General features: G+C 34.0%; 1 protein-coding gene across 1 annotated transcript in view; it reads left to right on the forward strand.

The window, feature by feature from the left end:
• LOC106465936 (uncharacterized threonine-rich GPI-anchored glycoprotein PJ4664.02-like) overlaps positions 1 to 11,682 on the forward strand; it is a gene marked incomplete at its 5' end in the record, with an annotated part of 32,797 nt that extends 21,115 nt beyond the window's left edge. Inside the window, 7 exons of the mRNA XM_013926177.2 lie at positions 3,825 to 3,952; positions 4,535 to 4,805; positions 6,410 to 6,547; positions 7,130 to 7,205; positions 8,381 to 8,427; positions 9,767 to 10,023; positions 11,280 to 11,682. Coding sequence (XP_013781631.1) covers positions 3,825 to 3,952; positions 4,535 to 4,805; positions 6,410 to 6,547; positions 7,130 to 7,205; positions 8,381 to 8,427; positions 9,767 to 10,023; positions 11,280 to 11,447 — 1,085 coding nt within the window. The remainder of the gene's footprint in view (positions 1 to 3,824; positions 3,953 to 4,534; positions 4,806 to 6,409; positions 6,548 to 7,129; positions 7,206 to 8,380; positions 8,428 to 9,766; positions 10,024 to 11,279) is intronic.
• Positions 11,683 to 13,410: the final 1,728 nt, after the last annotated feature.

The raw sequence follows: 13,410 nt of genomic DNA on the forward strand, positions 1-13,410 counted from the left end.
AGTCGATTCTTGAGAGAGAAGGTTATATTTTATCAATTTTTTCATCTCTACTGGTCAAGTTTATCTTCGAAGCCATTCAAGTACCGAAACCTACAGCAAAAACGTCTTGGTATACTGCGCCAAAATCTATATACAGCTACTAAACAAACTCCAGCGAAGGTTGTAGGACTACTTTTAAGTCGATTCTTGAAAGTCGAGATTTTCACCCTCTAAAGTTTTCTAAGTTATTCTTCACTACCAACATAAGCTCTTCAAAGCTTCACTAGTCGGAAATGCTCCGTTTTATATTATTCTAACTCCACTAAAATTAATAAGTACTGTAGACATGGAGCCAAAATAGAGATTTATAGCTTAAGAAAGTGATGTAGACACTATTTCCAGCCTAGTGTATTTACTTTTTTTTTTAAAGAGTCCCTAGTTGTAGACTTGAAAATATAATCGTTTCGTTTTGATTGAACTTGTTTCTGTTCTTTTTTCACGATCCCTGTTACCCATTTTATATTAAAAACTTTTGATTATTTTGTGATGAAATTATATCGGGTTCCAGTGACCGTATTTGGTGTTCTGATTATGTCTGATCCTACATTTTTGTACCTGTAAAGTATGTGTATATTTCTTTTATAGAGTTATAGCCTGCATAGCGGGCATGTCCCCCTGTTCATTTTCTCATATCAACCGCACTAGTATTATGCGACAAACAAGAAGAAAAATATGTTACATTAATTTCAAGGCCCAATTTTAATACGGCAAATGATAATAATAAATAGAATTATGCGGCCAAGATTTTGAGATTGTTTTCCATTAAACTGTTGATTATGGAGTGTTTATACAGAGAAAAAAAAATATGGACTGCTTATGCGGCAAAATTAAAAACTATGCAACTCTTACCTAATTAAAAACAGCATCAAACAATAACATTTATTATATATATATATAAAACTGCACCATCATTCATTAACAACAATTTAACTATTTTATTTTTTTATGAAATAAAAACAAACGCGGTTTTAGACTTTAAAATATTTTTTATAGGCCATTAATCAGACCGTCTCGCTAGGGGACACCACTAGCCAAGCAACAAGAAACAAACAAAGTCAAGACGAAGTCAAAGGCTATAAATTTGGTAACACCGAACCAGACTTCACTTTACACACTCTAGAAATTGAGACTTCGATTATGCCGTCAGCCACTGGTTATACGATTATATGTAAGTATAATGAAAAGTAAATGCCGCGTGATCGCGTTATACTTAAGGCCCTGTAATTTGTACACTTAGATAGTAATATTTTAATATGCATAATTTTTTTAAACATCAAGGCGTTAGTCCAAAGCAACAAATTTCCTACATATATACTTTATCATGATAAACTTAAGCTAAATAATAACATTTGCACTGTAGATTTTACAGATGATTTGATCTTTTGTCAGATTGGTGGACTTTATCGTCACACTAATATTTTGTAAACAGACACTCGTAAAAGTACACACTAAAACAACACACATTTAGACAAACTTTAAAATTTTATTATCACAACGTAACACGCATTGTTTTCCCGTTGTTAAATGCACAAAACTGTTACCATATTAATAAAATGGAGGGAAAACATACATCAATATCATCGAACAATATACATTTAAAATATCGAGTTCAGTGTAATGGGACTTGAGTTAAATCAAAGGCTTGTTCAATATAGGCCCTAAATGTGTGCTCTGCCTCCTACTGGGTATACCAATAGATGTCACTGACATAAACTTTTCAGGTATACAATATCATATACTGTATCTATAAACCTCATTAATAACACTGTAAATAATATTTTTTCTGTTTAAGAGAATAGTATGATATTTAGTGGAAGTGTCAAGTCGTGGGAGAAAAAAGAATAATAGAGTAGAACAATAAATACGTTTTAGGCAGGAGTGGAGTCGTCTAATTTAATACATTTTGGATAGTTTTAAATGACATGGGTTGAACTTTGTTTTTGTTTTACCTTCATAATAATTGCTTTGATTCTGTCGGTAAAAGAATGTGAGCCAAGTAAACTGTAATAGTTAGTATTTGTTATAAATATTTAAATTATTAAAGGCTATATGTTAGATTTTTTTTGTTTTGGTACAATTTAATCGAAAGCTTCAGTTTTTATTTCTTAGTATAATATTATAAAATGTCACGAGATGGCGACAGTTGCATTATGATCTTAAGCATGTCGAAGTATATGTGTGTGTGTACAAAGGTAATGAATTATTTATAGAAATTAATAAAAACCCTATAAACCGAACGCTTTCGAAAGGTGGACCTTTATTCTTTAGTTTGCCCGTGAAAAAGAAAGGTCCACCTTTCGAAAGCGCTCGGGTTATAGGGCTTTTATTCATTTCTATCAAGACTTCTTGAACCTACGTGTTTTTCTAACATCATGAAGGTATTCTGGTGTATGGGTACAGTTTTTTCTTTTAACCGTAGAATTACCGATATGGGTGTATTTGGACCTCATGGGCTTTCTAAACACTTTTTTTTTCTTCTAAACTATGCTATATATATATGAACTAAACTGGTTGTGGGTCCTAATCCTTTTTGGTTCGGCCCGTACGCAGAATGTTTGAAAGGGGGGTTGTAATTTGTGATTTGTGAGATCAAAAGCCAACACATGTTGTGCAAAGCATGCTAATGCTACAAAGGTCTGGGGAGCATGCCCCCCCCCCAGAAAAATTAAAAATAGGTCCTGTGAACTTAAATCTGAAAGCAATTTTTAATGAAATATAACTTAAACAATTACATGGCTGTTCACATAAAATCTACAAACATCCAATAAAAAGTCAATAAATCATCATTCTGTTGTAACACTGCATGGGGAGCTAGACGTAAATTAACATAACTATGTATGTTTTATTATATTAAAGTACTGTACTATCTACATACAGAGCAGTTATTAATGGAATGATTGAAATAGCTAATATAATATTGTTTTACAGAGTTGTTTAAATTAGTAATATAATTTAAAAAGTCCACACAGGCTGAATAATCACCTGAGGTGTACACAAACCGAAGAAAGACTAAGTGTTCTGGCTTTTATACATAATCATTATGACACTGCTATCAACATTGAAACTGTATGTATGAGATTTATGGAAAAAGTACCCCCAGAAGAATTAAGCATGCTAACATGTTATTTCAGTAGTGCATACATGTATGTATATGATAGCAATGTTACGATCAATCCCACCATTCGTTGGTAAAAGAGTAGCCCAAGAGTTGGCGGTGGATGGTGATGACTAGCTGCCTTCCCTCTAGTCTTTCACTGCTAAATTAGGAACGGATAGCGCAGATATCCCTCGTGTAACTTTGCGCGAAATTGAAAACCAAACCAAATCAGTCTTTCTTCGGTTCGTGTAGACCTCGGGTAATTAATTATTCAGCCGGCAGGGAGCAGATGCAAAACATTCACGTGAATGTATTTTTCTTTCAAATTTTTTACAGTATTGTGTTTTACATTAAAAATAGCGGGTTCTGCCGAACCCCCTCGAAACCCCCTGCGTATATATATATCATTCTTACATTGTTATTCTGTCGTAAAATAGTAGTATGTTTTACGTTTGTTCAGGTGTAAGTGTATGATCCATGATTAACTTATTTCAAGGATACTTAGTCTGCTTGTTGTTTATGTTTTACGTTTGTTCAGGTGTAAGTGTATGATCCGTGATTAACTTATTTCAAGGATACTTAGTCTGCTTGTTGTTTATGTTTTACGTTTGTTCAGGTGTAAGTGTATGATCCATGATTAACTTATTTCAAGGATACTTAGTCTGCTTGTTGTTGTTTTTTTAACCAGATGTGAAGAGTTACGTTGTGGTGCTCCGTGTGCAGAAGGTCAAAGATTCCGTCCTTACTTACAAAACTGAAATGTCTAACAGTCTGTCTCTAGAGTTTAAAGAGCTTGCTGCTCTGACTAAGAAAGCCGTAAGTATCTTATATCCTCACACGAAATGATTTTCTGTTGTCGTATTGTGTAACAACTATCGAGTCGTCACTGTTCCAGATCATCTTGCTTGTTAGTTGTCCAGGAAATAAAAAAAAATTAAACACTGTTTTTATACGAGTATCAAAACTGGTTTTATATAGACAGCAAGAATAAGAAATGTAATATATATTCAATTAAATATTAAGTCAGTTTATGATTTTTAATTTCACAAAAAAGCTTCCATGCTATAGCCATATGCGCGAATAACTTTCCGTAAACAAGGGCTAGGAAAAAAATAAATAAAATTACAACACGTAATGGTTGTAATTACTTTGTAAGATAACTTTTTTAGTTTTGATATAATTATTCATTTTTCAACAAAAATTTTGTTTACTTTTGTTACTCGTCATTAGTGCCTTGGGAGATTTTGTGGAAATTGTGTACATGGAAAACTGGTTATTTGATGTCAATATCAATTATATTGAAATAATTCACCAGTATTAATTAAAACAGAATTACAAAGTTAAATGTTTGTTTCTTTTTTTTTTCTTCCTTTCATTCTCTTCCCATCTGTCACGCAGGTTACGCAAGCATATAAGAATTCAAAGGTCAAAGAAGGTTACGTTAGTGCCGATGTTAACAGTATTATGAACATTAAAAAGCTGAATAAGCCAAAGGAGTTGCAGGAAGGAGTTTTGGTAAACTTTACAGTTCGGGTTAAGCGAAGTTCTGAAATAGACGAGAATGTGTTGAAGAAGGAGCTCTCACGTTCTATCCTAGCTTCTAACTACAGTGTTGGAAACACAGAACTATACGTCAGTCCTTCGGTACAAAGTGTACAGAACGCTCAAGGTAAGTAAAGAAGATTTATATCTTATAGCTTATTTTGAAAAGCTGCGCACACAGGCAAAGCTCAACATTCACTTTTGAAATGACGGGAGAACATGATTGAATAATATTGACGCCAAATTTTATTTCGCAAACAGGATATTCTGCAGTAAGTTGTTAGGAATTAATCACACTATCATTAACATTTCAAAATGACGTAACTTAATGAATAAAAATGTAGATTTATTGTATGTTATTGTTGAACGTTTCTTAGCATGACTGAAATGCTCAACAATTAATTTTCGCGGTGGTTGGCATAAGTAGCTTACAGCTTTGCCTCTGAGTGAAACCAAAAGTGCAACACGATTAACCGTTTTAAAGGCCATGAAATGATTTAAATTGCTAGAATAACTTCAACTTTTCCAGTCTCTGGGGAGGGGTACTTTTGCTAGATTAACTTCAACTTTTCCAGTCACTGGGGACGGGTACTTTTGCTAGATTAACTTCAACTTTTCCAGTCACTGGGGACGGGTACTTTTGCTAGATTAACTTCAACTTTTCCAGTCACTGGGGACGGGTACTTTGCTAGAATAACTTCAACATTTCCAGTCACTGGGGATGGGTACCTTTGCTAGAATAACTTCAACATTTCCAGTCACTGAGGATGGGTACTTCTGCTAGATTAACTTCAACGTTTCCAGTCACTGGGGACGGGTACTTTTGCTAGAATAACTTCAACATTTCCAGTCACTGGGGATGGGTACTTTTACAAGATTAACTTCAACATTTCCAGTCACTGGGGATGGGTACTTTTACAAGATTAACTTCAACTTTTCCAGTCACTGGGGACGAGTACATTTGCTTCTATTATTATTTAACCTGTTTATTTGTCTCTATTCTTTCTCACTTTGTATTTAAATATTAAAAAGAAAGAATGCTAGCAGACAGTGTTTTACTACAGGCTTGGACTTTCACTTGCACTTGACTAAGGTAGAAAACAAACAGTTAGTTATAAAACTCTGTCGAACCAAATTGTGTGTCAAAATATGAACACGAATCGAAATTAAAATGTAAACTTAGAGAGACGTAAATGAATAATTAGAGACTCGGATTTCGATGTTCAAGAACAGCAGATTATGTAGTGAGTTTTTTAAGTTGATTCTAAGAACCTGCACCCAGTGTGAAAAAATAGTTTAGAAAAGAATAAAGAATTGAGTTTTTGTTGTGCAACACTTAATATTTCAAATAAGTCTAATACCAACCGTCGAAATATAGTGGTTCATCGTCTGAAATTGTAACCAATCGCGATTTTTTTTTAGCTATTTTAAAATTTCACAACCTTAGGACAACCAACAAAGACTGCTATTCAGACTTCAACGTGAGCTGTGCCACTTTCATATTACGACATTTTAAACTGTCTTTCTAATATAACTGGGTTTTGATGGTTGTATAAGTCATCGAGTTGATCCGTATTTTCTTGTTTATTATTTTTTTTCTGTTTTTAAAACTAATAAGTATCATAAATCGAAATGACTTTTTTGATTTTTGGTTCGGACTATAGTTTTAATAAACTGTAATTAACACGTTTAAGATATTCCGTTTTGAATCAATGTGTTTTAATTCATCAGATTTTGATGAATGTTCGGATGATTACAATGACTGTGGAAGAGCAGCTATGTGCATCAACCAGCCAGGAACATTTACCTGTAAATGTAAGGATGGATATGAAGACCTGAATCCCAGCTTACCGGGCCGAGTGTGCTTAGGTAGGATAGAATACATTTGAAAGTTCTTTATTATTTGTTACTTGTTTCTGATGAGGTTAAGAAACCATTTTGCTTGTAAACCGATTAAGTGTTCTAGTTTTTGTTGTTTGCGTTTGACAATAATTTTACTTTTTTGTATTTAGAAGTGGAATTTACAGAACTGATATACTAATTACTAAATCATACAACACCGCTGAAGACTGGTTGATTAAAGTAACAATACAAAGTAGAATTTGGACACAGTACTTTGTCATCCACTCTATCTGACAGCAAAGAAAATATTTTTCTTCACATTTCGTCTAATGCGGGTCTAAGTGGTTATGGCGCTTGACTCGCAATCTGAGGGTCGCGGATTAAAATCCCCAACCCCTCAAAGATGCTCGCCCTTTCAGCCATGGGGGCATTGTAATAATACGGTCAATCCCACTGTTCGTTGGTAAAAGAGGAGCCCAAGAGTTGACTTTCACTGCTAAATTAGGCACGGATAGCGCATATAACCCTCGTGTGGATTTGCGCGAAATTCAAATCAAACCAAAAACCATTGTCTAATGCGATTTTAAGAACTTATTGATTTTATTGTAGGTGAGATCAAAGACTGTGAATACTGCAATGGTCGAGGAGATTGTACCATAGCCGATAAAGGGGCCAGGATTTGCAGGTAGGCTGAAAAACCAATCTTTTAGCTATTGTCTGTTTTAATTTTTAGAAGATATTTGAAAAATAATGATACGGCTGTTTCAGTGATCCTAATTATTCAGACCACAAATTTCACCAATGCGGTTAACTGTTTATTTTTGTTTAAGCGCAAAGTTGTACTCAATATGCACTGTACTGAATGCAGGGATCAAACCCCGAAATTTACCGCTGAACCACCAAGAGAAAATACCCTAGATATATCAATATGTTTTACAGCGTAATCCATAAAGACAAGGAACACTGTCCTTAAAACCGTGAGATTAAACATTTATGTCAAAGTAATCAATCGTTTTGGTTTTAATTATCGTTGGTGAGACTGATAAAGAAAACAGTACAAGACGAGCGACTTGATTTAACTTATTATCGTTGGTGAGACTGATAAAGAAAACAGTACAATACGAGCGACTTGATTTAACTTATTATCGTTGGTGAGACTGATAAAGAAAACAGTACAATACGAGCGACTTGATTTAACTTATTATCGTTGGTGAGACTGATAAAGAAAACAGTACAATACGAGCGACTTGATTTAACTTATTATCGTTGGTGAGACTGATAAAGAAAACAGTACAATACGAGCGACTTGATTTAACTTATTATCGACCTTCAGTTACTTAAACATATCTGTAAGTTGGAAATTTCTTGTTTGTTTGTCTGCTGTTAAGCACAAAGCTACACAGTGGGCTACTTGTGCTATGCCCACCACAGATATTGTGTTAGCGTCGTAAGCCTGCAGACTTACCGCTGAACCACTGGGGGGGGGGGGGCAAATGTAAACGAACCAGATGTCGTTGTTTGTTATTAAGGGCTATCTGTGCTCTGCCCACCACGGGTATCGAAACCCGGTTTATTAGCAGTATTAGTCCGCAGACATACGGCTGTGCCAGTGGGGGCGTTTTTTTTACAGGATGAAAGACGTGCATGTATAACTTTTACTTTAGGAGTTATTAATAATGAATCTGTATTATTATTATTATATTGTTAAATATTTTGTTTGCATCTAGTATCACCTAGTTGATGTTCAGGATATTTCGGTAGAAATACAAGCCATCACAAAGAGAGAGTAACACACAGGAATTGTAATATGTCGAGTATCTGTACTTATAAATAAATAAAAACCCTTCCATTTTTTTCCAGTTGTCATCGTATGTATTTTGGTAGAAGATGTGAGATCAACGGTTTGAGTAAGTCCAATTTTGATTTTTCCTTACACTAAACTTTCCACGTGCTATACTGTTTACACATGACTTTACAACCGAAGATAGGGGGTTTTCTTAAATATTTGACATTTTATGGTAAACCCAAAACATTTCTAGAAGGAAGAGAATGTTTGGACCTCAGAAATACGACCCAAACACCACTACTGACTTTTTGACCAATAAGAATATGTTACTTAAATACTGGAAGCAAAATCGCCAATTGATTGATATTATCTCCAAATGCGAACACGAAGATATTATTTTCCTAACAAGTTATTAATCTTACATACTTTGACTTTTTTGTAATCTAATTTTCTTTTTAAAGTCTGATTTTGTTCGCTTTGTTTTACTTAAAATCAAAAGGATATTCACAGTTTTTTCTCATCTTTTACAACTAAGTTATTATACACTTATTTAAAACTTTGAGCGTTAACGATGTTCCCGCCATCTAGTGTTATGTGATTATTGTAGAATTATTCAAACTGTTATCGGAACTCGACTTGTTATATAATTTAATACAGGGAATGTTTGATCAAAATAATACTTTCACCAGGTTATGATTAAAATATCTTTCAACTATTGTTATTTTATTTTTTATTTCAAATTGTAAACTAATCATAAAGTAATTTTTTCCCCCCACCAATCATAAATTATTTCCTTAAAAGCCACGATGAAACTAAATCTCGTGCTGTATACAAAAGGTACAACCACAGTATACGATTTTTACCGCTAACGTTTCTAATTTACGTCTCTATTAACGATTCTTTACCTGTATTAAGCTTCAAACTGTTCACTATAAATCCACTTTAAATTTGGTAGAACAACTTTTCCCGGCATTTGCATTCTATTACATCATGATGATTATCAGTTTTTTTTATTTGAAAAAGGACGAAGGACTTTTCTCGCCTTACAGCTTTAGAAATAATCACATAGATTTCACGTTGACATAAGACTTTCTTTTGTTCCACAACTTTACCTTCTTTACTACGTTCTCTTATTTGCCTTGTTTTATTGTATATTGACTTCATGGATCCTCACTTTGTGTGTGTGTGTATTTAAACGTGTGTTATATTTACAATTTTTTTCATATATAGTTGTATACATAATTTGTCTTATCCTTTAATAACCCAACTGATTATTTGCGTTCATAAGATAGAAAAGTTTTACGGTTTTCCGTTTGTTCCAATCAACACCATCAGGTTAAAGTCTGCATTACAGCTTGATATATATATGTATCAAATTCATTTTTATTATATATATATATATATATATGCATCTTGTATACAACATACAGATGTTTAAACCTTTTTTTTTCGTCCCTCAGTTTTAGCCATTGTCCTACCCATTGCTGCGATCCTCTTTATTCTACTTAGCTGTTGTCTACTTCATTGGTGTCGCCGTTCGCGTCGTCAGCATCAGAAAGAGGATAAAAGCAAACCCATGACTTATACCTTGGGAATGAACAATGAGACACCAACAGAAGGCATCGTAGACAGAAAGTCTATGATATTTGACTCGTCCAGTGAGGGCAGCATTGACCATGGCATTCGTCACCCTTACGCCTTTGATGGTCCTTACCAGGTGAATATCTTCTTACTGTAACGTTTTACGTTGTATTCTTTTTATATGTACTCTTTTGTCATAAAGTTGAAATTGTAATAAGTGCAAAAGGTTTCTAAAAATACCTTGAAACAGTTCATTAGAATCCGATAACCAAAGTGACAAAAATACACAAACTCGTGTACTCATAAACTAAATAATAAGTTATACAATAAAGTTTGCGTCAGACTTGATTGTACTTTACTTCATTTTACAGAGCAACGCTGTAAAACAATTTTAATATTCAGTTTGTAATTTTTTTAAATAAAATCTACAATGGCTTGTTTTTTGTTTCATTTGCTTATAACCAGATTTGAGACTGCTTTTACACCTTACTAACTTAAACTTACACCTTTATTTTTGTATTACTTTAAGACGTCATCTCACTAAATATACACTTCATGTACAGGGTGTCAAAAAGTAACAGTACTCTGGAGGATGTCTAGATGAAATGGATTTCTTGACGATAAAATCTATTCAGATAACTTAAACTATAACTTAGATGAGAACGGATTCAAAGATGTTTAATCGTAAAAACTGCTGTCGCTAACTAACTTTATGATAAAAGACAACAACTTGTATAACGATGAACTATGGTTCTGTTACTCTTGGAAAACTCTGTATACACGTGTTACAAGTAACATTCGTCAGGTTGTATAACTTTGTTGTTCCTCAACAGGTGGAGGAAGGATGAGTGAGAGCGTTTTTATGTCTTTCTTCTATCAGTTGTTTTTGTGCAACTAAATTCCTTTCACATGTGTCAAAGTATTTTTTAGACTTAATAATACGTTGATAAAACACGGTGTTTATGATAAATGTAGAGCAACTAAAGAAGTTTGGGTAAATGGGATTAAAAAATATCACTTAGTTGACTGAAGTGTACAAGGATTCAAGTTCCAAGGTTTTTATCGTAAACTATTACATATTGACGACACAATCACGTGATCAAACTATCCTTCATTCTATTATTGTTATTGAAGAAAGTTGATCTAAATATCCATGTTTAATTTTCTGATCAACTTGTTTGCCAGATTGTCGGGGAAATTGATTATCTTTTTTTAAATATAAATGAACGTAAAAGTCTAACAAACATCCAAGTTCTTACATCTGTCTGTCTTTGCCCCTCAGTGGCACAGGTGGGCAGAGAACAGATAGCCCATTGTGTAGCTTTGTGCTTATCTTCAAACAAACAAACTGTCTGTCTTTATAAGTAACATACTTCTGGTTCTCTCCAACAGCCAGAAGACTGTACTCTACCAAAGATGAGCAGTGGGAAGAGCGAGCTAAGCCTTGACCGGAGTTTATCGACTGGCTTTGCTGTACCACCAATGGTCATTCCTCGAGCGAAACATCATCCGAAACAGGCAAGCTATGGTCTGTACCAGGGACAGATGTATGCTTGGTGAAGCAAACACCACTAAAGATGTCAGAGTCCTGTCCCTTAATGTTGATTTCTCTTCAAGACACGAAGATGGTTTTAATGTAGTTAAAACGTCAAGGACAAGTGTTCGTGGCGTACGCCATCTTGTATCATATAATCACTTGTATATTATGAACTATAACCTGAAATTATGCTTAACGTGCCGAGTGTATCAGGTAATTTTATTAACCTTGTAGCACTTTACTGAAATAAATATTATTCTGATAAATCCATATTGTCATGCAGTAAATCTAACCAATAGGCATGTTTTTAGTTTTGTTCATCAGGGAAGAAAGAAAATAAGATGAACGCTAAAATCTCTTTCGAGTTTTCGGTTCACTTGGGTATTATTGTTATTTCATTTCTGTATTCTTACGATAAAGATGGTAATTTCCAAACGTTCAAATAACGCACAAAACGTTTCGCACAATATTTAAAGTTTAACGGTTACTATATCACACTGATTCTAGTATAACCGGGAAGGTTATGGTGTAGATAACATACTTGTTCCAGTATAACCGGGAAAGTTATGGTGTAGATAACATACTTGTTCCAGTATAACCGGGAAAGTTATGGTGTAGATAACATACTTATTCCAGTATAACCGGTAAGGGTTATGTTGTAGATAACATACTTGTTCCAGTATAACCGGAAAGGTTACGGTGTAGATAACGTGCTTGTTCCAATATAACCGGAAAGGTTACGGTGTAGATAACATACTTGTTCCAGTATTACCGGAAAGGTTATGGTGTAGATAACATACTTGTTCCAGTATAACCGGAAAGGTTATGGTGTAGATAACATACTTGTTCCAGTATAACCGGAAAGGTTACGGTGTAGATAACATACTTGTTCCAGTATAACCGGAAAGGTTATGGTGTAGATAACATACTTGTTCCAGTATAACCGGGAAGGTTATGGTGTAGATAACATACTTATTCCAGTATAACCGGGAAGGTTACAGCGTGGACATCTTAAGTGACATTATCCTTATCGTTAAACTTTAATTTCATCATATTTAAAACATAGCTTTATTTAGTATTTGAAATATTCTGATGATACTAATGACCTCAGTATATTTAAGTTCAACGTATAAGTACTTTTTATTTACAGAATTTACAAACATAGTTGTTTCATATCAGTGGTTATCAAGTTTGTTTTTCTGGAACACCTGGATTTATTTTCCTAAGTGGACCGCAATGCTAGCTCGTCCTTTCTGGAATTATTTAACCTTTCCACGGTCCATCTGAATGGAGCCAATAGAAATCGTGCTGACATTTTTACTTTAATCTTACCTTACCACCACTCTGTTTGGTACCGTATGCTCATCTTCATAGGTCAAAGGTTATAGTTCTTCCTCGAGGTTTTCAACATTTTGATTCTTTACACTCCAAATAAAGATATTGACTGTAAATGTTGTTATATGTTTAGAAACGAAAATAAGTATATAATTTATCATTTGGAAACATATTTATAAAGCTTATATCTTGAAAAGGTTTCAAACTAGTCTAGGCCAGGTGGTTAGGGCGCTCGAATCCTCGTCACATCAAACATTGTCGCCCTTTCAGCCATGAGGACGTTATAATGTGACGGTTAATCCCACTATTCGTTCGTAAAAGAGTAGCTCAAGAGTTGGCGGTGGGTGGTGATGTTATATCATTACATATGAAATATTGTTATTATAGACATATTTAAGTGTTTTTACGTACTAATTTACTCTCGTTAATCAGTGTTTTAGAGTAATGTAAGAAATGGAACTTGACTTTATATGGTTACAAAAATAAAATTGTAATGAAAGGTTAGAATTTTTAACACATAATGAATCACGTGACGTTCTTTGAGTCGTGTCCCCCGACAAGCAACTTTTTGATTTTTATGTATTGAGATTGATTTCCGTAAAAATCGTTAGCATTTCTATCACAATAGGAAATGTTTTAAATGAGGATTTT

Source organism: Limulus polyphemus, unplaced genomic scaffold, assembly GCF_000517525.1.
Source record: "Limulus polyphemus unplaced genomic scaffold, Limulus_polyphemus-2.1.2 Scaffold2099, whole genome shotgun sequence".
Lineage (NCBI taxonomy): Eukaryota > Metazoa > Arthropoda > Merostomata > Xiphosura > Limulidae > Limulus > Limulus polyphemus.